Source organism: Cyanistes caeruleus, chromosome 21 (genome assembly GCF_971803275.1).
Source record: "Cyanistes caeruleus chromosome 21, bCyaCae1.hap1.1, whole genome shotgun sequence".
Taxonomy (NCBI): Eukaryota; Metazoa; Chordata; class Aves; order Passeriformes; family Paridae; genus Cyanistes; species Cyanistes caeruleus.
Genome location: NC_141721.1, coordinates 101,728 through 129,672, shown reverse-complemented (window position 1 = coordinate 129,672; position 27,945 = coordinate 101,728). Strand labels below are relative to the sequence as shown.

Here is a 27,945-nt window from a genome sequence, read left to right as displayed (position 1 = left end):
TTCTGTCTCCCTCTGTAAGTTTGCCTGAATATGTTTTCACTCTTAATATAATATTCACTTCATTATTAGCTGAAAGAGGCTCTTTTCAGAGAGGGCTTTTTTTCCCCCTCTCCTTCCAAAAATACATTAAACCTTCACGCAGCACTGCACTGAGGGCTGGAATTGTCTACCGGGCGAGAAGTGAGAAACCCGACAGTAAATGGGATTTACACAGAAATTCCTTTCTTCCCCAGTGTGCTGGCAGTGCTGGCTGGGTAATGGAGGAGGTGGCTGTTGCTTACAGGGTGATCAGGGGTACCTCACCAAGGGGACCCAAGGGGATCCCCCCAAAGCAGAGCAGATGCTTCCAGGGGCACCCAGTGCCCTTGGCTGGTGTTTCCAGGTGCAAACCCCTTTTATCAGAGTTGGGACCCAGCCACAGGGATTCTCATGTGTCCCTATTCAGTGCTGAAAGTGTTATCACCATCTGCCAGGTTTTGGAAGCTTTTTCTCTCTTGGGTTGGTTTGAGGGCATTGGGTGCAACTGGACCCCCATATTGCCATCTTGTGTTGCTGCTCTTCATGACTGACTTCCCAGCTTCCATAAGGTTTTTTCCTCCAGCTTTGAGAAAATCCCTGTGAGCTGCTCCAGGAAGCAATGAGGGTGGTATCACACACAGGCCAGCCAAGCTCTGGGTTCAGTTGTTTGCCATATTTGGGTGGTTTTTCTGGGCCATGCAGCCCCCAGTGCCCTCACTCTATGCCCTCAGCCCAACCCAGCTGGGAATATCCCAGGCTGGGGCTGCCTGTGGGGTTGTGCCATCCCAGCCCTGAGCATAGCTACTTTTGGGATGCCCTAAGACAATCACAATGGAAAGAGGTTGGGGGGACACTGGATGGGGCAAAAGGGTCCCCTGGGCTGGCTCTTGCACTACTGCTATGGGGCACTGGGGTCCCTGGAGACCCTCACACCTCTGCTCCATCCCTTGAGGAGCTGCTATGAAAGCAGCTCTAACTTTTTCCCTTTCCCTGAAAGCAGCATAGACACAAATCTCCCCTCTCGAGGCAGACACCAGAAGGAGCCTTCACCTGCTCCACTGCCCCCATTCCCAGCCATTCTGGGAAATTCATTAGGGCTGGTGCCATATGCTAATGAGTATCCAAGGTTGGTCCTTAACTGGGAATAATTAGCATTTGTTTCAGGATACAGCTGTGGCTCCAGAGCTGACAGAAACATGTGCTCCAGGTTCTGCACAGCAGGAGTGGGCAACCAGCTGGGATGGGACCTTCACATTTTCCTTCACTGGAGATTTTCAGTAAGGGTGGAAAATGTGGTGGGAGGGGAAGGGAGTGGAGCTGCTGGGGGCTTTGGGATGTGACCTGCCTGCCAGGGCAGAGCCCATGGCAGAGACATGGCACACGCCAAAGCCCAGAGGATCTGGGAAGTGTCCCAGCTCAGGGTGGTTAGGGACAGGTGTTTGGTGGGAAACAGGGCAGCTCTACAAGCTGCCTGGCCTTCAGCTCCCATGGGATGGTCTGGCACCCCCACGGCTGACATGTGATGGGAATGCTACAGAGGTGCCAAGGGACCCACTAGAACATGGAACACAGGGCTGGACACAGGTTTGCTGTAGTGCTGCAGCTCCCTCTCACCACTCAAGGCCATCCCCTGTGGCACACAGACAACTCAAATCTCACTTAGACACCTCACTGCTGCTTTTGCAGTGTTTGCAGCAAACCTGTGTTACTGCTAGCCATGAGCTGGCTGCAGAGACACTTGAACTCACTTAAGAGGACAGCTGGGTTCTGCCCTCAAGGCTGCCAACACAGCCCTCAGGGAGCCACAGCAGGGTGATAGGATGTGATGTTCTCTCAGGCCAGACTCTGCTGCATACCTAAAGACATGTTTGCTTTGCAGCCCTGGATTTTGAGAGTATCTAGAGCTGGTGGGACTCTTCAGCTCTGCCAGCCAGCACCAACTCTCTTGCCCATGGCTTTTTTTGCATGGAACAGGGCAGGATTAGGGATGGGATAGGATAGGGATGGAAAGAGGGGAAAGGTAACTCAGGGTACCCTGGGGCAGGACAAAAGCAGAAACATGCAGGTTGAACATAAGAAGAGGCTCAGCAGGGCACTCAGAGAGCTGGGATCTGTCATCTGGGATTAGATCATGGAATCACAGAATGGTTTGAGTTGGACGGGACTTTAAAGATGATCCCAGTTCCAACTTCCTGCCATGGGCAGGGACACCTTTCACTAGATCAGGTTGCTCCAAGACCCATCCAGCTTGATTTTGAACACTTCCAGGGGTGTCACCTCTAGCTGTTGGCCTCCCCATAACAGCTTTTGCTCTCCCCATCTCCTCCAGTGACCAGCACATGATGGGGAAACTTGTGCTATTAGCAGGGCCAGGAGAGGAACAGTTTGGAGCTGGGGATGGAGACAGAGTGGAGCCACTCTAGAGCCCACCCCAGCACTGCTGGAAGAGCCTAGGGATGGGTGACCCTGCTCACAGCCTTGGTGACACACCAAAAAGTTCATTTCCTCACCTCCAGACTCCTGCCCAATGATGCCATTGAGCCCTCACCATAGCTGCTGACCTTTAAACAAGGTGGTTGGAGAGATGGAGGTAGCAGAAATCCCTGAAAGATTATTTGTTTCTCTCAAACTATATTTAGACACCATAAGCAAAACCCAAAAGTGCTGAGTTTGGCTGAATAAATCTGTGAGCTTTGTGGTTTTTTCCCCTCAAGGAGGACAGGATTAACCAGTGAACAGGGAATCGTGTTTTTGTCTGACATACCTGAGGGTTTCCACTCCAAGCTGCTGTTTTGAGCTCTTGGTGCCATGATGATGATGATGGCAGACTTGGCAAGGCACTGCCCCATCTTTTGCTGATTATTTTTTGGAAAATTTTTGGAAGCACCATGGTGCTGCTTGATTTCTTTGTTAAACTTTGTTTTTTTGAATATTTTCAGAGATGTTGGCGTATTAGAGTGTTTTTGAGATAGAAGTAGGTCACACTGGTGCTGCTCCAGTACAAAGTCCTTCCCTGGCGGAATGCACCCCTCCAGCTCCCTGCTTGCACCAGTGCTGCCCCAGGGGATGGGTGCCTCAGGGAGCTGGGAGGGTTGACATGCTCCTGACTGGTCTGATTGCGGCTGCAGGGAAAGGCAAGAGGTCACCTTGCTTTTCTGGAACACACTTGGATCATCTGTGTAGTTCTTTGTGGGTTTGGATTCCCTGTGTCTAAACCCCATCTCCCCCAGGAAGACTGGAATCAGGTCTGAACTTCCCAGTAGAGTGTTTGGGAGGACCAGGCATATGAGGGCTTTTCTGATCCCTGAGGGGTGTCAGAGCCCATCTGACCAGCTTTTGACAATGAAGAGCAGAGTGACACATCAGAAACCTCCCATTTGGACATGAACCCAAACCCTGTGAGTGATGGGAGGCCAACAGGCAGAAGGGCTCTGGGTCTATATCCAGTGGAGCAGAAAATTCTTTGTCCTAAACTTGTCAAAATTCTGTGTCCCTTGAGCTGGCCCTGCCAGGATATCAGGCTCTGTTCTTTGAAAAATAAGGCTCTGGGTAACTCAGGTCCTTGAGCTGCAGCTCATCCACAGCAGCTCCTCTTCAGAGAGGGCCCAGGGAAAGTGGGAATGGAACTGTTGCACTGTAGTAGCTCTCTGGTGAACAGATTAGACATGTCTGAGGAACTTTCTTCTTTCTCCTCTGGCCAGATGAGAGGTGAGGATCTTCTAGTGTTCTCCACTTGGAGAGGAGAAGTAGTACTCAAGGGGGAACGAGCTCAGGGAGGAGGACGCTGGTGCCAGATGGTTTGTCCAGGGCAAGGAGTGACCCAACCTTGGGTAGGAACTATCAAAATGATGCCTGAGTATGGGCTGTTTCCATGGAATCAGAGAGTAGTTTGGATTGGAAGAGACTTTAAAGATCCTTTTGTTCCAATTTCCTGACATAGACTGGGATGCCAGGTGTTTGGGGCCTGGGAAGAAAGGGAGAAATGCAGTATGGGGCTTCCCAGCACTGATAACTGTACAGTAACTGGAAGGAGAAATGCTCATCCAGAAGTATCAGAGACAGGAGAGCATCAGTTGGGGGTGCTCCTGCCTTCCACCTGCACTTGGGCCCAGCTCTGCTGGGGGAGCTGACACCAACCCAATCCAAGAGCCGTGGAAAAGCCAGGATTCTTCCTCCTGGTGCGTGCAGCTGGAGATCCACAGCACTAATGGCATTACCAGCAGGTGAGGACCTGGAGAAAGTCTTCCATGGCTGTGGGGGCACCTCAGGGAAATGACAAGTGACAGAACCTGAGGTTGCACTGGGGACATGTGGTTGGTCTTGGCAACCAAGCGGGCAGCTTTGCTGTCAGTGGTGTGATAAAATCATTTCTAGCAGGTTCCAAGAGCCCTCCCTGCTCCTGCAGCATATGGTGGGCTGGGGCTCAGCTCTGTAAGGATGTTCCTTCTTCCCAGGGGATGCTTTGACTGTGTCCAGCCTGTGATTCTGTAAAAGCCTGAACCTGTGCAGAGGTTCTTGGCCTATGGCATCATTCAGTGTGACACATCAATTCATCAGGAGGTGGCAGGGCTTGAGAGGGCTCCTACTCTTCCCAAATTGCTTGGGAGAAGGTTTCTCCTCCAGTCAAGTAGTGGGGCTGGTGACCTCAGTCTCTGACTGGGCAGTTGCCTCCTGGATTTTGCTGCTCCTTGGAAAGGCATGCAGGACCAGGGAGCATGAACAACCCAGAACACAGCTGCTATGGGGCATCTCCTGCCCCCTCCCTCCCAGCCTGAATTCTGCCTGGCTCCAGCCTGCCCTGTGTTTCTCCTCCTCTGGATCGTATTTATTTATTTATACGGTGAATGTAATAAAACTCCAGCAGGAAATGGAGGCGATTCCCTGCCATTCCCCACAAGCCAGCCCTGGGCTGGGCAAACAAGGAGGTGCATTGTACAGCATGGAGCCTCCTGCCAGCACCGAGCCTGTGGCTGAGGCTGAAGAAAGGGCTGAGTGTGCATGTGAGCACAAGGACCTGGTGCCGGCACCCGCCCCAGGATGGGGGATACTGGGGAAGGAACTTCACTTCAGGGGGCAAGCAGGGCTGGGGGTGCAAGGGCTCCTGTATTGGCTTGGGATGTTGTCTGGGAGCACCTGCTCCCTGCACAAGGAACCTCCTCGGCCCATCCTTGGGCTGCCAGGAAGCAATGTGGGCACTGAAGATCACCTGGGGTGGCCCATGATGGCTCCATGGCCCAGCATGAAGGAGTATGAACAGCTCTTCCCGAGGCTGAGCCAGATGGGAAGGAACTCCAACCCTTCACCTGTCTCTCTCAGGCAGCTGCTCCAATCTGCAGCTGCTGCCAGCAGTAGGGTTCAGAGTGAATGCCTGCTGCCAGGGCTCACCTAGCTCCTGTCCCCCTAGAAGGGGTCTACAGGGGTGAACAAGGTGAGAGGTGGGACATGGCTCAATCCAGGTTTTCCTTTGATGGGAGAGGTCCCCACTGCTGGGGATGAGTGCTGCCTCAGTGCTGCCAGGAACTGAAAACAGCCCCTTGTGCTGCCACCACACTCACCAGATGAAATACTGTGGGTGAGGTGGGGACATTGTCCTTTCTCATCCCTTTTTCTCCCAACCACGGCTCCCCTGGGACACACCACTGTCGTCCTGCCCCATCCCCTGTGTCCCACAGCTGCATATGGTCCCCACCCATGTGCTGATCCCTCAGGCTCCCAGGGCTCCTGAGGTTAAGGTCATGCCCTTGAGGCATGTGTCTCCTCCTTGCTTTGGGGTCACTGCTGGGTGAATGAGGATGTCACGGCCCAGGTATCCTGTGGCCAGGGCTGGGGAGGGAGGGCTGGCTGGCAGCAGGACCCACAAGTCCCCAGCTTCAGGTTGATGGGGTGACAAGGCTGCAGTGAACATCCCTGGTAATGTCACACATGTCAGCCTGCATCCTTGAGTCCTGGTCACAGTGTCCTTGCAACATGGGCTGGGTTGTAACCACAAAACAACTGCAGAGAACCAGAGGCCAGGAGGTGACTGAGACACTGCCTGGGGACACTGTGCTCCACGTGCTTGTTTGGGGACCAGACCCTGAAATCCCCATTCCCCCACCCCCCACCCCCCCCCCTACTGCACCTGCCCATGGCACAGAACCTGCCCAGGGGCCCAGAGCTCAGTTGTTCCTATGGTGGGTGCAGTCTGTTGCACATGCATGTGCTTTGGCATCACACAGGGGTAGGAGGAGCTTGAGGATCACTCCTGGTGTTCCTGGTGTCCCCAAGGAGATGGTGGCCAGGGCAGGGGTAATCTGCCTCTAGGACCAGGTGGGTGCCAGCCCACAGTTCCATGGGTTGCTCCCAGGATGGACCCATCCCACCTGCTCACCAGCCCATCCAGCCTTGCATGGCATCCTTTTGAAACCGAAGCCACTGGCCTTTTGCACAGCTATTCCTGTGAAATTCTTCAGGAAGGGAAAATTATCCCTCCCAGATCTCTGCAGGACTGTGCCATCTCCCACCTCCAAGCTGGCAGGGAGGGCATGGAGTGCCTGGAGCCCTCGCTCACCCTGGACACAGCCTGTCCTTGCAAGGTGGATTCCTCTCCCTGCCCCAGCCACAGCCTCTCTATGAGCCAGGCACTGGTGAGAACTGGGGCCACTGGGGATCTGGGGGATCCCCAAGGCAAAGGCAAGGACAGTGCTGGCATGGAGCCCCTCACCTCCCTGCAATAAGTCCTGCTGCCCTGGCCAAGGCTGGGCAGAGCAGCACCCACTGTCCTGACATAGTTCCACCACCCCCTTACCAAACTCATTGCCCATTACCCAACTCCATCTTCTGATCCCCTGTCATATTGCCCCTTCCCCTGCCCCACTGACACCTCCCAGCCTTCACTGCCCTTCCCCAGCTCTATTACCTCCTCCCTGAATCACTCACCTCCTCCCTTGCCCAGCTTTATCACTCCTTTCCCTGCTCCATCACCCTCTCCCAGGCTCAGTTGACCCCCTCTACAGCTTCTTCACCCCCTCTTCTCTCTACTGTTCCCTCTCCACCTCCATAGCTCTCTTTCCTATTCCATCATCCACCCAGTTCCATTTCCCCATCCTCTCTCCTCTCCCTCTCCCCATATCCATTGCCTCCTCTCTTGCTCCATCACCCCCTCCTGTGCTCCATCACCTCCTCCACACCCCCACTGCCCCCTCCCTGACTCCCACCAGGGCTGTCCCCATCTCTGGTGCCAAGGGGATCCCCCCAAGCCCTTCCCCCCAGAAAGACACCCTCCCCCCTCCCAGAGGGGCACTGCTGCAGCCCCCCCGTAGCTGGAGGGGGGTGGGGGGGGCATCCAGAGGACTTTTTCCCTCCATCCCCTCCCCTCGCCGAGGCTCTCGCACAGGTTTCAGGCGCTGTTGACGGGAAGAAAGGAAATGGGGCAAAGCTCTGCCAGGAACCACAGGCTCCCGGTCTCCGGCGATCCGTCCCGCTCGCCTGCCTGGCCGCTTCCCGGGCAGGATTCCTGTGCAATTCTGAGAGCCCTTTCTTTCTGCTATTGATCTTGGATCCGCAGCGCAGGGCCACTTCCAAGACTGTAAATCTCCGTGTTGCTCTACCTGAGATTCTTGTTTTTACTGTGGGGCTCCCAGACCTGCTGGAAATGTCGGCTTCTGTGCGTGGCCGGGATGTCCCCACTCCTGTAGTGCCCCCTCCCCGCCGTCCCCGCGTTCCCCAGGCGTGCGCGCAGGCAGGGACAGGTCACTTCCATGAGGTACAGGCAGTGGGGCAATGCAAGGACAAGGCTTGGGATGCTGATGGTACCTCCCGCTACCCCCTGCCCACCTCAAGGGTGGGATGAAGCTCCAGAAAGGTCCCTGAGGCTCAGAGAGGGCTTGAGGACCTCGTGGAATACCTGAGGGGGTTGAGGTGAGGGAGGAGTAACCCAAGGCACAGGGCAGAGGTGAGGGGCAGACACACCTCTACAAGGAGCCCCTTGACTCCAAAAATGCTTGTGTTGCCCTTGGCCAGGCTGCATTAACAGAAGCCAAGAGCAACAGTTTTATATAAAGCAAAATTAAATTAAAATATATTTATGCCCCCCCTTTAATCTTTCATAGACCTGGTGGAGGGCACCCATGGGGGTGAACTAAAAAGGTGGGGCTAGGAGCCCCGGGTCACATCCAGCTCTTGCCTGTGCTCAACCATCCATCCAGGACCCTCACTGGCCAGCCAGGGTTGAGACTGAGACATTTCAGGTTTTCCAGGTGATGCTTCCCAGCTTTCCTTAGCAAACAATTACCTGAAGGGAAGCCTCAGTGGCCAGAGCTGTGTTTGGGGTCCCCTGGAATGGTGGCACTGACAGCCTTGGGTCCTTCACCTCACACAGGACACGTGCCCTGGATCTGGGAGTGCAGGGATGAGGGATCCAGGGAAAAGTCCCAGCACACTGAGGATGTCACCTCCCATCACTTTGCTGCTCAGTCATGCAAGACAATTTGTCCCCAGGACTGCATCACAGCACAAGCTACCCCCAAACAGTCATTTCTTAGACCATGTGGCCATAACCCATGACACAAAGCCTCCTGAAGCTGCTCCGTGTCACTGGGCACATGGGACAGTGATTTCTGGAACACCCCAGAGCTGGTAGCCAAGGTGACAAAGCCCTCCCAGCATCCCAGATATCCCCCAATAACCCTTTTCCCAGGGCCCTGGAGCCCATTTTGCAGACACCTCATTTTAGAGTGAAATTCCAGAGAGACGCCTTATCTCCCATTCCGTTACATACCCGATAAGCAGCTCCCATGGAATTTCCCTATAGTGCAGGACTGGGATGTCTGGATCCTGCACAGTGGGTGTCAGCGATTAGGGGCCGTGCTGACAGGTTGTTATGCTGTTACTAAAGAAATCACAAGGCTGTGGGGATGCCTGGGAATGGCGGAATGCCTGGGCCCCCTGGTGCCAGCCAGGCACTGGATGTTGGGTGTCCCGCAGGACACTCAAGGGATCCTGCTTAAATCACCCCGGGGTGGATCAGTTGCTCCAAAAGGGGTGCTCGAGATAGCACAGAGCAACCTGGGCTGACCTGGGATTGGCAGTTCATAGGAGCTGGGGGCTACTGATGGCACCTTGTAATGATGACCTTGTGAGGACAGCCTGTCCACAGGGGTGCTGTCACCCCTAGAGTGTTTGTGACACCTCCCTGTGCCTTGGATGTAATTCGTCACCCTGTGAGTGGGACATTGGATTTTGGGGTCTGGCAGCCCTGGTTTGACCACCCTGACTTATGTCATCTCCCAGGAGCTGCCCTGGCCCTACAGTGACGTTGCTGTCCCCTGCCCTGTACCTGCCCTGAATTGTCGTTCAGCCGGGACACGACTGTCCTGGCCTGTGCTGTGGGAACTAGAGCTGAGCCATTTCCCGGAGTCTCCACTGTCCTACCTCTTCCACAGCCCTAGGGGCAGGCATCGTGTGACACGCACTTTGAGTTCCCCAGTTCTCAATGGTGGCACCAAAGGGACTGTTTGTGTTCCCAAACTGAGGAACGTCACCCTGGAAGAGGGTCCCTCCCCCAGAGACAACAAGCCCTGGGTTGTGCCCAGGTATGTTGCTCATGCATGCATGCATGTTGTGCTCAGGTATGCTGCGAGTACACGGGGGCCTGGCAGCACCCGGCAGATCTGGGCAGCCATGAGGTCACATGTGATCCTGTGCCCAGCAGTATGTGTGGACATACGTGCTAGTGCACACCTCTGTGGGTGTGCAGGGCCTGGCTGGCAGTGTGTGGATGTGCATATGTGCGACTGTGGGTATATGTGCACGTGTATGTTAGTGTACGTGTGTGCGTGTATGTGTGCACGTGTTAGCGTGTTTGTGCTTGTTTGTGTGTGCGTGGGCATGTGCATGTGACTGTATGTGTGTGTACACATGGACATGCACACGGTATGGGTATGCGTGCTAATGTGTGTTTGCATGTGCACATTAGTGTGTAGATATGTCTCTGTGTGTTAGTGCATATTATTGTGTGTATGCGTGTTAGTGTGTTTTAGTATGTGATAGTGTGTGTGCGTGTGTGTGGGCATGTGCACATTAGGGTGTGCACATGCCTGTATGTAGAGGTGCGTGCGTGTATTAATGTGTGGCAGCGTGTGCATGTCTGTCTGTGTGTGTTAGGTGTGTGTGCACGTGGACACGTGCTCATTAACATGTGCGAGAGCGCGCACGTGTGTCTCTCTACCTGTGTAAATATACTGTGTTGTGCACGTGTGTGTGTGTGTGTGTGTGTGTGTGTGTGTCTGTGTGTGTGTGTGTGTCTGTGTGTGTCTGTGTGTGTGTGTCTGTGTGTGTGTGTGTCTGTGTGTGTGTGTCTGTGTGTGTGTGTCTGTGTGTGTGTGTGTGTCTGTGTGTGTGTGTGTGTCTGTGTGTGTGTGTGTCTCTGTGTGTGTGTGTGTGTGTGTCTGTGTGTGTATGTGTGTGTGTCTGTGTGTGTGCGTGTGTGTATGTGTGTGTGCGTGTGTGTGTGTCTGTGTGTCTGTGTGTGTGTCTGTGTGTGTGTGTCTGTGTGTGTGTGTGTCTGTGTGTGTGTGTGTGTGTCTGTGTGTGTGTGTCTGTGTGTCTGTGTGTGTGTGTGTGTGTGTGTGTGTGTGTGTGTGTGTGTGTGTGTGTGTGTGTGTCTGTGACTGCTTTCCCGCCGCCCGCGTATCCCCGGTGCCCGAGAGCTTCAGAGCTCCGCGCGGAGCCCTGTGCCGGTTCCCCGCCTGGGTCCCGCCCCTCGCCCCGCCCCGTCCCGTCCGGCCCCCTCCCGGACACGCCCGGCGGGGCGGGGCGGGGCGGGGCGGGAGTGCTCAGCGAGCGCTGCCGGTGTCGGCGGGCGCGGGGCGGCGCGGGGCGCTCGGCGGGGCCGCCGCCGCATGGCGCGGGCCGGGGCCGGGGGCTGCCCCGGCGCGGCGCCTCCAGCACTGCAGCGATCGGCCCCGTGGCGGCTGGGGCAGCGTGGCCGGGCGATGGCGGAGCTGTAGCAGCCGCGGGGCCGGTGCGGGCGGCGGGCGATGGCGGCGGCACGGCTGCGGATGGCCCTGTGGGTGCTGTGGCATTTTGGGGTGGGCGGTCGCGGATTGGAGCTGGCGGGACTGGAGGGCCCGCGGGGGCGCGCGGCGCGGTGCCAGCCCGTGGACATCCCGATGTGCCGGGGAATCGGGTACAACCTGACCCGCATGCCCAACCTCCTGGGGCACGAGAGCCAGCGTGAGGCCGCCCTGAAGCTGCACGAGTTCGCCCCACTGGTGGAGTACGGCTGCCATGTTCACCTGCGCTTTTTCCTCTGCTCCCTCTATGCACCAATGTGCACCGATCAGGTGAGTGCCAGCATCCCCGCCTGCCGCCCCATGTGTGAGCAGGCCCGCCACAAGTGTGTCCCCATCATGGAACAGTTCAATTTCGGCTGGCCTGAGTCACTTGACTGTGGCAGGTTGCCCACCAAGAACGACCCTAATGCCCTCTGCATGGAGGCTCCTGAAAATGCCTCAACTGCCGAGCCACACAAGGGACAGGGGATGCTGCCCGTGGCCCCCCGGCCTTGGCCACCTGGGACCGCTACTGAGGGACGGAGACCCAATGGGCTGGGGGCCTGTGACAACCCTGAAAAGTTCCAGTATGTGGAGAAGAGCCTCTCATGTGCACCCAGGTGCTCCCCCGGGGTGGATGTGTACTGGTCCCGGGAAGACAAGGACTTCGCCTTCATCTGGATGGCTGTCTGGTCCACCCTCTGCTTTGTCTCCACTGCTTTCACTGTCCTCACTTTTCTGCTCGACCCCCACCGCTTCCAGTACCCTGAGAGACCCATAATTTTCCTCTCCATGTGCTACAACGTCTACTCTGTGGCCTTCATCATCCGCTCTGTGGCTGGGGCTGAGAACATTGCTTGCGACCGGGAGAACGGTGAACTCTACATCATACAGGAGGGGCTGGAGAGCACAGGCTGCACCATTGTCTTCCTCATCCTCTACTATTTTGGCATGGCTAGCTCTCTCTGGTGGGTTGTCCTCACCCTCACGTGGTTCCTGGCTGCTGGGAAGAAGTGGGGACACGAGGCCATTGAGGCTCACAGCAGCTACTTCCACATGGCCGCCTGGGGCATCCCAGCCATGAAGACCATTGTCATCCTCACCATGCGGAAGGTGGCGGGGGATGAGCTCACGGGGCTGTGTTACGTGGGGAGCATGGATGTCAGCGCCCTGACCGGCTTTGTCCTCATCCCCCTCTCCTGCTATCTGGTCATCGGCACTTCCTTCATCCTCACTGGCTTCGTTGCCCTCTTCCACATCCGGAAGATCATGAAGACAGGTGGCACCAACACGGAGAAGCTGGAGAAGCTCATGGTGAAGATTGGGGTCTTCTCCATCCTCTACACCGTCCCAGCCACCTGTGTCATTGTCTGCTACTTCTACGAGCGGCTGAACGTGGATTACTGGATGCTGCGGGCGCTGGAGCATGGCTGCCTGCGCCTGCCTGGCCGCCGTGCCACCAACTGCTCCCTTGAGGCCTCTGTGCCTACTGTGGCTGTCTTCATGCTAAAGATCTTCATGTCACTGGTAGTGGGCATCACCAGCGGGGTGTGGGTGTGGAGCTCTAAAACACTGCAGACCTGGCAGAGCCTGTGCAACAGGCGGCTAGGCATGAGGACGCGGGGCAAGCCCTGCAGCGGGGTCAGCTGTGGTGGGGGACACTGCCACTACAAAGCCCCCACAGTCATGCTGCACATGACCAAGACGGACCCGTACCTGGACAACCCAACTCACGTCTAGAGAGGGGGGCAGCCCCCCACACTGAGAAGTGGCCTCATGGATAAGGGGCAAGGGCAAGGGCTGTGTGGTGGTAGGGGGGACACTTCCAGGTTTAGGGGGGCAAGGCTGCAGGACCCCCCCGCACCACTCACTGACAAGTAGCTGCTTTTTCCTAGGGGTTGTTTTGTTGTTGCTGTTGCCAAATCCAGTGACTCTTCTAAAGCTTTCTTTGGGGGATGGTGGGGATGGGCCAGGGAGGGGAAAAATCCATCCATGTTTATTTAATTCTGTAATTTATTTTAAATTTTTTTTGATCATCAGCTGTGAGGAATGGAAAAACAATAAACCCTGGATGTGTTATTTGATCCGAGCCTGGTGCTGTTTGCAGGCTTTCCAGGGGGTCAAGAGCTCCCCCATGAGACCCCACCCCAGACTGGGGGCTTTCATGTCAGGCCAAGCCATGCCAGGCCATGACAGGCTGCCTCTGCCTCTGGCAGGAGCATGATGGGTGCCACCATCCAGTTCCCCTCCATGGCTTCCCTGGGGCTGGTTCTGCCTCCTGGCAAGGAGGAGGAGGAAGAGGAGGAGGAGGAGGGTTTTCCTGTGCTGTCACACTTACGAATCATCTTTTCCACTCCATGCTCTGAAGGTGATTTGTGTTGGTGCCATCAGCTGCCAGAGCCTCGGTGCCAGGCTGAGGGGCTTTGAGAGGGGCCAGGGAGGCCCCCTTTAAGGCCAGGGGCTGGGGAGATGGGCTGGGGGCACAGGACCTTGGGACAGAGAGGGCTCAGCTTTGATGTCCCCTGCAGAAGCCCAAGATGCAGGTAATAGAAACTTCTGGGCAGCTCATATCCCCCTGCTCTGGTTACAATCCCAGATCACCTTCCCCATTGTCCGGAGGGAAATTGAAGCCTCAGCTGGTGCTGGTGGTGCTGGCAGAGGGAGCCAGGGCTGGCGGGCACAGGGAGGGCAGGAGAGTGGCTCGCGGGGGCTCGGAGCAGGGGAACTGCCCACCTTTCCCTGAGGCATCCTAAGCAGGGGCCAGCTTGTTGCTGCAGGGTTTTGGTGGGGCTGTTTTGCCTGGCTGTCTCCAGGGATGTGCCAGGGATTCCCAGTGCTAGGGAAGAGAAGTGGACAGGGGGCTGTGGCAGGGGCATAGGCAGCACAGCACCTGTGGCAGGCAGGACCTGTAGGGGCAGCACAACTCTAGTGATGCTTAGACTTGCCCATCATCTAATTAGCCAGCCTGCGGGCTGGGCAGTGCTGGGCCCCAGGGAGGATCAACCTTTGTCCAGGGAGCAACAATCCAGCAGCAGACCCTCTCTCCAGCACTCAACCTGGCACCCACTCAGCCATTGGCTCACCCAACAGCCCTCAGCCCACATTTGATGAAACCCTTAGGGTTCAGATTATCAAACTGTGGCTGGAGGACAGGGGCAAGACTCCCCCCCAATAGCTGGAGTGGGGGCAGGCGCTAGAGTTGGGGCCCCTCACTCACCATCGAGTTGTGCCAGGGCTTTGTGCTGCCAGGATGCTAGGACTGATGTGATGAAGCACCTTTAATCTACTCCCTGTCACCCCTGGGATTCTGGGAAGTCAGGAGAAGTCAGGTGAGCTGAGAAAAGCCTTTTCCTCCCCAAGGAGCTGGTGTGGTGGAAGAGGTGCAAAGGAGCCCCTAGTGCCCATGTGGTGTCACTGGGGGGACACTGAAGGTCTCTCACCAGATTTGGATACCTCTGGCTGTGCATCCAGCCCCTTTCCCAGGTTGATGGTGATGGTGGTGCTAGGGCAGAGACCCTACCTGGCCCCAGGACTGGTAGGTTGCAGTTTCTGGAGCTCCCTTGGCTGCCACAGCAATGTTTGTTTTGGGCAGAGAAAAGAGTCATGACCTGGGGCAGGAGAGTCAATAGTGGCTGAGGGACAGGCTCCAAAGTCCAGCTGGGGAGCTGGGCATGGCTCTAGGCGGGGGCTGACTGGGAAGGGGGCACAGGGCTGCATGTTCTCCCTGTGTTCTACCCCAGGTGCTAAGCCCAGAGGCAGCTCAGTTCACCTTGTGTACCAGGCACATGGCCCAGTGCTGGTGCCTGGCTGGCGGCACCTCTGGGGACAGGCTGCCCTTGAGCACCCAGCACTTGCCAAGGAGCAGCTGCGTCTGGAGTGCTCACCCAGATAACCCGTCCCAACAGGCCCCTGCTATCGGGCCCAAGAGGGGCCACTGGCGCCCACCACTGCCCGCTATCAGCTCCAGCAGCCCAGGTGGCTCCACTGGAGGCTGCCAGTCCTGAGAGCTGAGCATGGCCAGGACAGGTCCACAGAGCCTTTTGCAAAGTGGAGATGTCGCATGGAAGGATTGGTCCAGGGTCACTGCTGGCTCCTAGTCACAGCTTCTTACAACCCCATGCTGGGGTGCTCAGCCTCCCTCTCTGCACCCTCATCCAACCTCATCCCTGCATCCCATCTCCATCCTCCTCAGAGCAGCCCCATGGGCACCAAACACTTGCCTTCAATAAACCCCCAGCAAGAGACAAGTGGGGTTCAGCTCTGCCCAGGCCCCACAGGGCCGTACCTGGCTTGGGATGGCTGTGGAGGCTGAGTTGGGATGCCTGTGGAGATTGAGTTGGGGCTGCTAGCTGGGTGAGAATGGGGCCAGGACACCCTGAGGTCCTGGTCCAGCTCAGGTGAGTCTTGTCACTCCTGGCACTTGCTGAGCCATGGAGTTTATCCACCCTCACATGGATGGACACTCCCTCCAGGTCTGAGTAGCAAAAGAAAAGCCACAGTGGTCTGGAATTTGCTAAAAGCCCCATTACCCAGAATATTAATGATTGAGAATTAACCCAAGAGGAAACCCGGGGGCCAAAGCTGGGTCTAGTTTTCCCAAGGCCATGTTGGAACTCCAGCAATCATAGGAGCCCCTGGGGTTTGTTGCAGGCAGCGGGTGCAGCAGGGCTGGTGATGGTGGTAAGCAGGGCCCCGGCTGCCTGCCAAGCCCCCACACTGCCCTGCCAGGTGTGAGGACAGCTATTTATAGCCCTGCACAGGGCACTGATGCCACGGAGGGGCTGCTATAAAAAGCAAGTCTCCAAAAAGGTCTTGGAGCAGATGCTGCTGCAAGATCTCTGCACCGAGTCCTGGAAATGTCCCAGCTGGAGTCACTCAGATTCACCCAGGTCCTATTGCATGCCACCAAGCCAAACCACCTCCTGTGGAGGCGATAAGGCTTCTCCATGGAAAACAGCATCTGCCCATTACCAAGAGCCTTCAAGCCCTCAAACCCATCAGGATTTCCCTGCCCAGAAGTATGGGGCCTGGCTGGAACACACTGGAGTGAGGAGCAGGATGAAGACACCCAGAAACCCTTGTCCGCCCAGCAGAAACAAGCAAAGCTTTAGCTAAACAATTCGTCTCACAGCTGTCATGAGCACTAGCACATCACTGCTCCAGCCATGCTGCCCTTGGAGCTCAAGTGTCCCTGCTGGGCTGCTGATAAGGATTAGGGCCTGAGACACAGCAGCAATAATCCTCACTGCAAGCATGGCTTGGGTTGCAAAACACTCCCCAAAATGAGGGAAGAGGTTTTCAGGGCAGCCAGGCCATGTTGGGGCAAAAAGAGCAGAGACATCCCAGCTCCCCATCACTCTTTGTAGTCCCTCCAGGGGTAGCCAGTGCCACCCTGAATGGAACAGGAGGACAAGCGCTACACTTGCACCCTGCAGGGGACAAGGAACAAGGGACTGCTACCCACTCCAGGGGCAGGCAGAGCACAGCCCTGTTCCTTGTCCCTGGGGAGGGCGACAACACACCAGCAGAGACCTGGAAGCTGACCTGATCCTGACTCACCATTCCTTTACTCCACAGCTCCATTTGTGCTCCGTAAATGTCCAGTGGTGGCTCTGGGAAGGCAGAGGAGAGCCATCTCAGACAATCCCACACAGGGACTCACAAAGAACTCACAAGCCACATTTACAAACACAAGTACATAATGTTTATTCTTAAGTTTCCAATTTATTACAAGTAAAGCCCTTTGCAGAAACCCCCTCCCCCCAAATGACACTGATTTTTAGAAAACGTGCAGTTCCAAAGGTTCCATCCACCGTGTAGGACCTGCAGGAAATGTTCTCTAGGAAACAGGACAAAACAGCCTCTGAAGGGACGTGCGAGATACAAATGTCAGTGCTATTCTGCGGGGCAGGGAGTGAGGCTGAACAGAGGGAAGGGGCTGGAAACTTGCCTCATCTGCAGTCACTGACAGTCCAGAACTAAAAACAAGCACCTGTTTAAAAAAACCCCAAACCTTCACAAAACTAGGCTGCAAGTTGTCATTGATGATTCTTTTCCTCTCAAATCCCAGGAGCTATAACAGCTGCTTCTGTTTTTTTGTTACAAAACGAGCACTAAACAGCCCCATGGCCTATTCATTCCAAATCAAACATTTCTGGGACAAGACGTTCAAGCCCTGACTGTATGATCCAAACCTATCATGATGGAGAGGAAGAGAGGATGAGAAAACAAACCTTTTTCTTAGGGGAAAACTCAGCATCTGGGGCAGTAGGAGCTGGTGCTGGGCCACAGCACAGGAACAATGCTGTTACTATGAAATGTCTTGAGAGTGCTGGGAGGGACTGGGATCCCCCTCTCCCCCCGCAAAGTCCTCCTGGTACTGATAGGAAAATGAGTGTTAAGGAGGGGGAAGATATAAAGCAAACACGATTTTATATAAACTGTACATGTGCCAAAGCAAGACAAGGGTATCTTACAGGTGTTCTTTGTACAAGATCACAGCTAGAAACAAGCCACTTTCAACTAAAAAATTAATTTAAAAAGTTACACAGGACATTTCTGCTGCTCCCCTGGCCTTGGAGCTCTCCTTGGGCTGTGCAGACACCCACACTCTCCAGTTTGCTGCTAGCACTTGGGGCATTCAAAGGGCTGCATGATTGCATGCAGGTCCAGGTGAGCAGGGAGCCTCCTCTTGGTGTGTACAGGTGGGGGCTGAGCTCAGAGCCCTCCCTGGACTGAGACCTCCAGGGACTGCTCCCCAAGGAGAGGGGAAAGCAGGAGCACCTCGGAGAAGTGGTGTTGGGATGCTGGTGAAAGCTGGACCATGGTACACCTAAGTGCTTGTTTGCCCCACGCAGCCCAGAACCGGGGCTCAGAATAAACACCATAAAAATATATACATAAAAGCTCAAGTAGCTCAATGGCCTGATGGCACCCAGTCATTCTATGGAACAACACAATCCCCCACCCTGCACCAGCTTGAGGCTGGTATGCTCACATGACTGTGAGCAGACAATCCCAGCATGCTCTGGCTGCTTGCAGAGGCAAGGAAGTGATTCATTCCAGGAAACTGACAGTGCCTGAGCTGGAGCAGGTTGGTGTTCCTCTGCCCAGACAAGCTTGGCCAGGCTCTCTCCTTGCCCTCCTACCTTCCCCTCCTGGCAGGACAGACTCATGAAGAGCTTTGTGGATTTTGGAGGAAGCATTAAGTCATTGCCACTCAATGGATGACCAAATACTTGAGGAAATTGCAGAAAAATTAAAACTAGGATGGGCCCAAGGGAAGGCTGGATTAATAGAGAAGTGCCCACTGCTTCTCATCTCCCTCCAGACAACCCATCCAACTGCCTGGCAGCACCAGAAGGCCTGCTCCAGTTCTGGCTCTCCCCCTAGCCTTCCCATCCCTCATTTCTTCCTTTTCCGCCCCCGGGAATGTTCAAGGGGCTCTGACTCACTGTCCCCTTCCTGCTCCTCCAGTCCCTGGCACCTGGCAGAGAGCTTCTTGCATTTCCTGCGTGCGTATGTGTGGCCTGGCAGGTGTTTGTGCACCATGTCAATCAAACACTGCTCTGTCTTCTCCAGGCAGGATAGTACGTGACTCCCATTCTGGTTGTAGCATTCGGCATTGGAGAACACCTGCTTCATGTCGGAAAGGAACTCCTGCACAGAGCGGTAATTGCCACAAGAGCACTTGCTCTGCATAGTCTGGAAGTCCATGGGGTTGCTGATGACCTCAAAGTAGTCTTCAGCTTCCTCTGTGGTCACTGGTTCCCTGCCAAAGGAAGGGCCACAGGGATAGGAAGGGAATGCTGACCCTGGCACCACTGCAGAGAAGTGGGTTCCCACCACCCCTTCGCCCCTATGCACCCCTAACCTGCAGCCCCATGGTGGTGCAACAAGCCCAAGCAGTAGCTCGACAGTGTTACATATACATCAGCCCCATGACATTGGACTGGGAAGCACAGGAGCCCAGGGAGCTGGTTCAGGCATGGGGAAGACCCATACCTTTCCTCAGTCACAGCACCTCAGTGGTCCAAAAATCCTGGGGGCAGCAGAGAACACCTACCAGCCCCTTGCCTGCCACCTCAGAAGGGCACCACAGCTTCAGTCCAGCAGAAGACTGAGAACACGGTGGTTTCTCCTGGAGCAGCTTCTTCCCAGATATGACTTGCTTTTGGAGCGTTAAATCTCCCAGGTGCATCTGGCAGGACTGCACCACAGCCAGCCCACACCCCCACACTGCCTGAAGCCAGTCCTGCCCACAGAGGAGGAGAACGCCACTTGCCCTCACCTGAAGGGCCAGCTGAAGCGGTATTTGATCAGCTTGCTGAGGATTTCCTCACACTTCTGCAGCTCGAGGTTCTGGCGACGTGCTGTCCTCTTTGTCTGAAGGACCTGCCCACACAAAGGGTGTTGGTGGAAGGAGGGAACTGCTACAGGCTTTGAGGTTCAGCAAACAGCTCTGAGGCCAAAGGAGCTAGTTCTTAGCACAGCCAGGACATTTCCTCCCTCTGAACATGGTGAGGGGCAGGCACTGGCTCCCCAGAGGAGCTGTGGCTGCCCTGTCTCTGTAAGTGTTCAAGGACAGGCTGGACAGAGCTTGAAGCAACCTGGTCTAGTGGAAAGTGTACCTGTCCATGGCAGAGGGGTTGGAATGAGATGCATTCAGGGGCCATTCCAAGCCAGGCCATTCTGTGATTATGACATGCAGAGCAGCCCCATTCAGGAGCTTGGTGGGAATAGCTCACAAACTGCCCAGCTCTCCTCTGGTGGCAGGTGGCATTTTCAAAATAAGTTCAAAGACAAGACAACCACAACAAGCAGCCAAAAAATAAATGCCAGCAAATGGAGAATGTGAATTCCCTCTCCCTGCCTTCTCTTGAGCTTGTGGCGGGCAGCACACAAGGCAGATGGAGAAGCACTTGTGCTGCCATTCTGCCCTGGCAGAGCTGACTGTGCCATTTCAAAAAGGAGCAGCTGGGTGCCCCAAGCAGGCTCAGCACAAGGTTAGTCATGTGCCCAGGGACCCAGCACAGGTCACACCCAGTATGGGGACATCCCCTCAGCTCCCAGAGCACAGTTTTATGGGACATCACTGCTGAGGAAACATGGAATGACAGGAAGACTCCACAGCAGAGGGCACTCACTATTCTGACCCAGCTCTGTTCTCTTTCCACGAACATGATAAATCCTGGCAGAGTCCTCTTCTCTGAGCCAGTGTGCTGTTCCAGTAAGATTTTCCCCACTGGAATATCCATCTGAGCTGGCTATGTCTGCCTATGCTGGGCTTGTTTGCCCTCCAGTGTGTAACACAGAACACAAGCCAGCCCCTGAACTGGCTTGAGCAGCAGTGAGCCCACAGACCATGAGGAAGGAGAGTGACAGGACACACCAGAACCGCTAATGCTGGTCACAGAATAGATGGCAGATCTGCAGGGCATTGTGGTGTGGCTGTGGGGCTGGAGTATCCTCACGAATCCCCTATGGCATGTAGCTCCCCAGAGATAGTCAGTGCAGCTCCCCCAGCCCAGCACGCATAGACTGCTTTGTGCAGGAGCCTATGGTTTTATCCTTTAAATATCAAGTGAAACCTAAACCAGCCAAATTATGTCCTGGAAGTTGGGGAGTGACCATACAGACAACAACTGTCAGAAAATGGCCAAGGCTAGGGAGCAAGGGTCCAGCATTGCTGACATTCCCTGGCCATCCAGGACCCCCTCAGTTCCCCCACCTCTCTGCAGAGACATATGGATACTATTTAAAACCCTTTAATAAGCTGCAGGCTGCCTGCTGCTCATGGGGACAATGTGTTAAAGTGGTTGGGGAGGGATGCCTGGCATATCTGTGCTCCGTCTGTAGCAGGCCCTTAAGGATACGTCTTCTTTGTTAACTCAGCCCAGCCTGGGCTACCACTAGGATTCAGGGTGTTTCTCTACGAAGGGATGGGAGGAAGCGTGCCACCTGTTTGGTTCACAACTCACGATGTGAGCAGTCTCCAGGGAGCAATTTGGCTCTTACCAGTTCATCGATGTCTGCGCTGTTGACAGGTGCCATGTGCTGCCGGGGTCCCCGCGCAGGGTGCAGTGTCTGCTTCTTCCTCTGGTGCCTTCCCTGCCTCAGGGAGTACATGGAGCCCTGCTTGCCCCGGGCTGCCTTCCTGGGCCTCACTGAAACAGATAAGCCATGGGCTTAGAGGCCTGGGTGCATCTGGGAGCAGACAGCATCAGCCTTTTGCCTCCCACACCAGGCTGAGCCTCACCCAGGTTGGTGAGCCCAGAAACCACCCAGCCTCGTGTCAGCTGCACTCTCACACCTTCTCCAGAGGGGATCTGTGGGTCATAACCTACTGCCTGAAGAGGCCATGGCTAACAACTGCCTGCTGCTAAAGGGTACTCACATACAGCAGATCCTCAAGCTCCAAGGGACTCCTGGGAGCTCCTGGATCATCCACTGCAGGTCACAGCAAACCCCTCTGCCTGCACCAAGATACCCCAACACATCAAGGCTCAAGGGAGAGACAGAGAAGCAATGCAAGGACAGACAGTTGTCTCAGACAGCACTGCAACATACCCTCTGAAAGCACTGGGAGCAGAAACTTGGAGTTTCCTCAGCTTCCTGCTCCACCTTTGCTCCCCATGGTTTTGGGGATGGGTGCTTTTCCAAGTGGCCCACACAGTGGGATAAGCCAGCTGGTAAGCCTCCCTGAGAAGGGAACTGTGTGCAGGAGCAGTGTCAAATTACCACAGCAGGGAGCTGCCCCATGTGCTGCAAGTGGGAAACAATGGGATTTTATTCCCCAAGACTGGGGCTGCCATATGACATCCTACAGAAAGGCACTTGCCTGTGTGAGTCTGCCTCTCAGAGCTCCACACTGGTGGCAATGCAGGCATGCTGACGCACTCCCTTGTCTTAAGTTTCTCCCATGACCCTCTGTACAAGGAGAATGTGTCTGCCTTCCCAAGTCAAACCCCTTCCACCTGATCCCAAGTCCTTGAGCAAGCTGTATCCAGCACACTGGATACCTCAGCTGCAGACTCTGATCCAGCCCTGTCCCATAAATCATCATGCTGGGCCCCCCATGCTGGGCATGCAGCAGAGCCACAGGACGTCTGCCTGCTGTCACTCCGCTTGCGTGTCAAGCGTGCAGCACGTGCTAAATGTCTGACAATCCAACATTCTAGGTTAGATCCCTCAGGATAAACGCCATGAGGATCAATATGACTTCTCTATTAAAACAAAAGTTTTCCACAGTGACCTTTCCATGTTAATGCTCTCTAAAGCCAGGGATTGCATTTAGCACTTTATTTTTAGTGACTGTAACCCTCTTTTGCTATTGTTTGGAAAGCTTGGCTCAGCTCCTGTCTTGGCCATGCAACACAGGCTGAACACACTCCAAGTGTAGACATGGATACACCACAGGACAACAAGCAGTGTGCATAGCCATGGTATCAGTGAGCCTCCCTGAAACCAGAATAAAGTAAGGGAATCAAGACTCAGGCCCGAATGGAAACCCGCAAAAGAACATGGGGTAATCCTCTGAGTCCCAGTCTCTGGATTCCATCTGCCCTGTTTAGGACAACTTGCAGTTAACGTTATGTCAGTCAAGGACAGTTTGACAGAAAGCAAATGCTGGCAGTGTGCCATTCCCAGACTGAGCTTTTCAGTGCAGCAAGTTGCCCAAGTGAGACTGAATCAACTCCCCTAAAACCAAAGTGGATACACATACTAAATATGTTTAGGTGAAGAAGCAGACATTGAGGAGTCTAGAAAAGAGTCTTTGATTCCTCCCAGCTGCCCAGGAATGCTCCAGTTATGCATCCCAAGTGTTCTCTGTACGCGATGAAAGCGTGCTGGTGGTGCAGGCCACACTACACCTGGAGCACTGTGCCCTCCCCCTGCAATAAAGAGAGGAAGTGCTAGTCCTCCTCTTTCAAAATGCTTCCTTGCCACATCACTGGAAGTCTTGCACTCAAGGGGTTATGAACTGGCGGGAAAAAGAAAGGAGAGGGGGATGTGGTGAAAGCTCCCATAAGCATTTAAACAGTCTTCAGTGTACAACAAATCCTGTAGGTGCAGAAACTGCCAATCCCAGGAACTGCTGATGCTGCCACCATTCTGCAGGCTCTGCTGACCACCCACCCCCCCCACCACTGCGGTCTCTACTGACCCCTCTCAGCCTTCAGAACAGTGTCCTTTGTGTGCCCAGGGAGTGACTGGGCAGAGCAAGCAGTTTCAATCTTTGCTACTGCTGACCCCATCACAAATGGCCAAGGGTTTACTCCAGTTCCCCAAGTAACAACAGCACAGCCCCAGCATTCCCCTGTAACATCTCCCAGGCTTATAGGTGCTCTGCATGAGGAAAAGCACAAGTCCCAAAGAAGATCAGTATTTGAGATACTGCAGGCAGGAGGGTTACTATTTTCTGTTATTTCCCTACACGGTCAAAACCTTACATTTTAGTCCAGCAACTTCATAGTCTTCTTCCTCCTCCTCTTCCTCCTCAGCATCTGGTTCATCAGAAGCTTCCTCACCTTCACCACCTTCATCTTCAGCAGAATCCTCTGCATAGCTCCTAGAACAAGGCAGGTATAGGTGTTTGAGGTACAAGAGCCTGGACATCAGTGGCCTCAGGAGCCCTGGTACTATTTGGTCTGTACAACAAACACCAGGCTCAGCCCAAAGCAGTTTGCTGTATTCCCTGAATATCAAGTTATAGCTACAGCTCAAAGGGCACTTCCCCAGCTAAACACCTGGGCTGAAAATTCCCGACTGCATCTGGGTACTTTCTGGTGTTCTAGGCATTATGACCATGGGGCAGGGGATTTTAAGACTGTGACTGCTATGTAATTACTCCTCCCCGAGAGGATGATTTCTATTTGCCCAGGTCTGCAGGCCCAGCCTAAAGAGTTTCAACAGGGGCACTTTTTCCTGCTGGAATATTTTCCCTATACAAAAGGAAACAGATTGGTGAACAGAATGTGAGGCTCCTCACGTGCTGAAGTCAGAAGCCACGCAGACTCCCTGCCCAGCACATTCTGGCTTCTCACCTGTTCAATCATTCACAGAACCACAAAATGGTTTGGGTTAGAAGGGCCCTTAATCCATTTGCTTGAGTTCCCCAAACTCCATCACTTCTAGGGATGGGGCAGTCACAGTTTCTTTGGACAATCTGTGCCAGGGCTTCATCACCCTCACAGGGAAGAATCTCTTCCCAATCAATATCCAATTTAACTCTGCCTTCTGTCACGGAAGAATGTCAAGGAAGCCATCCCCCCTCATAAATAATCTCTTTCCATCTTTTTTTTGTTGGCTCTCATCAGGTACTAGAAGGCTGTGATTAGGTCACCCCCAAGCCTTCTCTTTTCCAGGCTGAACAACGCCAACTCTCTCAGCCTTCCCTCACTGCAGAGGCGTTCCAACTGCTCCAACCCTCATATCAACTAGGTGGCGTCCTCTGGATTTGCTCCAACAGATCCATGTCCTTCTTGTGCTAGGGATCCCTGAGCTAGAGGCAGCAATGCAAGTGGGATCTCATTCAGACCATTAAAAACCAGCATGCATAGGCAAAAGGGGGCACAGGCAAAGCTGCTGTGGAAGTCTAAATCCCCTGGAGAAAGAGGATCTTGAGCAATAAAAGGAAAACTTCAAAAGCACAGAGGGTAAAAGATCCACCAGGCTGACATTCTTTCCCTATCTCAGCCAGGAAGACAAGAACAAAAAGCAGATAACAGGAGAGGTGTTCACCACCTGATGGCTCTGGGCCAGGAGCTAAGCAGCTTGTAAATGACTCTGCCACATCAAAGTAACTATGAACTCAGGCCACAACAGCTGCCTTTAAGCCCTGACATTTCTGTACAAGCCTGAGGAACTCTTAAAGGGTGTCCAGGGAATAAGTAATACTTCTAAGGTCATACACCACCTGCACGCTACTGGCTGGCACACCTCTACTGTGCTGCTGCTCTGTCAGGGAGGATCTGCTGGCTGTTTCTGCAGCAGGTGCCACTCAACAGCCTCACCTCACCGACACATGGGGAGATGCAACACAGTCACCAGCAGCAAAGGACACTCCTGGTAAAATGCGTAAATTCCAGCTTGCAACTCAAAAAACCAATCCAACCCCCTGCTGTCAGGAGGCAACTACTCATATCTGCCACACCTCCTCAAATCAAGTTCCCTTTGTCACATTATAAGGTGCTCCTGTCTTGCTAAGGTTATCAGGTACAGAAAACCATTAGAATGGCAATCTGTAGCCTGACTTCTTGTAGCAGAGTAGGGATTGAGCTGTAGCCTGAAGTAATATCTGCTCGAGTTTACAGGAATACTCCAGTAACCCAGCCCAGGGACCCACAGAATTGCAGCCACCAACTACATGAACATACAACCCCAACCAGCTGCTCAAAGGAAACAGCAATCCTTAGTGTAGCTAATTTTGGTGGTTGTTTAGCACGTATTTTCATTTCCAAACCCAAGTTATTTATTAAAACTCACGAACTTGTAGTGCATCACTACAATGAAGTTGTGCTAAACTTACATCCTGAAAAAACTGCTTTTCTTCTGCTCCAGTGCTGCTTTAACAGGGTGATTTGAAACCTTTTAAATAGGCTTTGCTCCATGCTCGTTTGGGTCTTGTAAAAAGAGACCCGGGACTGTGCTGTGACAAGGCTACAGGCAAGAAGGTCACTCACCTGCCTCGTGAGCTGCGCCGGGCTGTCGAAGGCTGGCATGCTGGGCACTGCCATTCCCCATCTGGGATCTCATAGAGTGCCGGCCGCAGGCAGAACAGGTGGAAGGCCTTGTTACACTCATCACACAGGATCAGCTTGTCATCCTCACCTAGGAAAGTACAGCTCACTTGTAACAAGGCCACAGCTTCACTCAACCCGAGAGGCAGAAGCTACTGCACTGCTGGGGGACAGGACTAAGCAAGAGAGATGCAGAGTCCCCTCTGACGGCTGGGACCCTTTCTCTGATGGCCTTCCTTGGGGATCCTTCTTTCTGTTCCATCACTGTATTTATGAAGAGCAGTATTTAATAAGAAACAAAACCAATGCAAAGTCCCTCACCCTGCAAAGATTTCACTGGAAGCAAAGACAGAAACCTGCCACAGAGGTTCCACCCAGACAAACATGGGGAAAGAGAAGTTTGGTGCAAACAGATCCCCAAAGCTGTAAGCTAAAAATGGAGCTATTATTCTTCTATGTTCACTCTGGTTAACCTACATGGCATGGTATCTTCTTTCTACTCACGATAACAAGGCTACACTGAAGATCAGTATGCAGAAGTAGTCTCTCTCTGTGCTTCCCCCATTGATGAAGGGAAACAGGGAAAGAGTCCTGAGCTGGCTTTCTTTTACTAAATTGGAAAAAGAAAGTGCAGAGGGCATGCCAGCTTCTCTTTCTCTAGCATTTCAGTTCTCAACTTCTGTGAAACTATTGTGTTAGTCTCAGGCAAGCCCCCGCCCCTTACTTTTACCTAGAAACTCCTCTCAACACCAGGCAGGATAGTTTCGGCACTGGTTTGGAACACCACTGAGATTCTGCACTGAAGCCAGAGTTTGAACCAGTTCAGCCCTTATTTTTCCGAAAAGATGGATGGCAAGGCCTTGTGGTAAACAAAAGTTGCCCAGCAGTCCCCCGAGCTCTGCCGCCCCCATTTCCCACTACAGTTTCAGCAAATATAAAAGTGGCGAGGCAGAATGTTCCACCAGGCTCATATCCAACAGGAGAGGTTATGGCAGAACAAATACCAGCACCCCATCTCTGCTGACACCCCATTTACTTCACTCTCCACCTGGAAGACTCTAGAGCCCTTCATTCTACAGTGCACACAGAGAAAGTATGCCCTCGTCACATGTTTGGTGACCTCCCCAGCTCATTGAGCAGTTCTATTCCCATTTTAGCCTCAAAGGAGTAACATCCCACCTTAACATCCCACAATAATCTTCCCAAACTCTTCTTCCTTGCTTCTTCTCTAAAAGACAGGATTAACTGACATGGCTCACAATTCCAAAGACCATTCCAAAAATGGGAATGGACAGTTGCACAAGTGTTCCCAGAAGGATTTGTAGATGACTTTTGTCCAAGTACCCTAAATATCCAGAGGATAGCAGCTCTGCAATACTGTGTACTGGTTACGTAAGAATGGTTTACTGGAGTCAGGGTCAAATGTTTCTGAGAGAACAACGCTGCTGACTGTAAATCCTGACCTTCAGAACTTAAATTACAGACTCAAGTCAGAGTGACAAACTACAAGGACACATTGCCTAAACAGAGCAGAGAGGTGACAGCATCCAACTGTTGCACAAGCAGGAATTCGGTGGGGCAGGAATGCGTACCTTTCTTGCGACACACTTTGCATCTGGCATTCTCTGCTGACATATCCCACTTGATACAGGCATCCAGCATCCCCAGGAGTACATGCATACGGGAGAAGGTCTGGGCCTCACGGATTGCTGTCTTCCACTTCTCCATGGCTGAAGCAACCTGCAGACAGACCTAACAGCTTACAATGACGCACAGACACAGCTCCCTTCAGTCTAAAGATGTTTTTATATCCCTTAGTTGGGATCTTTCATAACCAAAGCTCAACTCTGATATTTCTTTCCTTCTGTGACACCTCAGTAGCCCTGGTTGTAGTTTATCCATATCCAGTCTCCCTAGATCAGACAGCTTGTTCGTAACAGTCAACTGTTTTGCATTTCAGTCAGGCTGAATCAACCTATGTGAACTGCACTAAATTCATGCTCTGAAGGTCTAACCTAAATAATCAGCAGGCTAAGAAAATAAAAGGCAGAAATCTAGCACTAGTAGAATGTGGGATGGAAGTTGTGAAATAGCTGGCAATCACAGTGGAAGGGGGATTGAAGCAGCCTGTGCTGCCCTCCAGTGGGTACCAC

At 53.8% G+C, this 27,945-nt stretch overlaps 2 protein-coding genes across 5 annotated transcripts in view; one reads left to right on the top strand and one right to left on the bottom strand.

Moving 5' to 3' along the window:
* The first annotated feature begins 10,901 nt into the window (after positions 1 to 10,901).
* Positions 10,902 to 13,135, top strand: FZD9 (frizzled class receptor 9). The gene has a single exon (XM_023939007.2). It carries the CDS (start codon positions 11,037 to 11,039, stop codon positions 12,789 to 12,791), a length of 1,755 nt encoding a protein of 584 aa, XP_023794775.2. The 5' UTR covers positions 10,902 to 11,036; the 3' UTR covers positions 12,792 to 13,135.
* A 3,597-nt stretch (positions 13,136 to 16,732) lies between these two features.
* The window catches only part of BAZ1B (bromodomain adjacent to zinc finger domain 1B), a 38,790-nt gene continuing 27,577 nt past the window's right edge, over positions 16,733 to 27,945 (bottom strand). For all 4 annotated transcript variants that reach the window (XM_086859801.1, XM_086859802.1, XM_086859804.1 and 1 more), the window contains 6 exons: positions 27,385 to 27,532; positions 25,736 to 25,883; positions 23,504 to 23,622; positions 21,069 to 21,217; positions 19,342 to 19,445; positions 16,733 to 18,822 (listed from right to left, as the gene is read on the bottom strand). In XM_086859801.1, the coding sequence (XP_086715927.1) occupies positions 18,456 to 18,822; positions 19,342 to 19,445; positions 21,069 to 21,217; positions 23,504 to 23,622; positions 25,736 to 25,883; positions 27,385 to 27,532 (1,035 nt within the window). In that variant the 3' untranslated portion in view covers positions 16,733 to 18,455. The remainder of the gene's footprint in view (positions 18,823 to 19,341; positions 19,446 to 21,068; positions 21,218 to 23,503; positions 23,623 to 25,735; positions 25,884 to 27,384; positions 27,533 to 27,945) is intronic.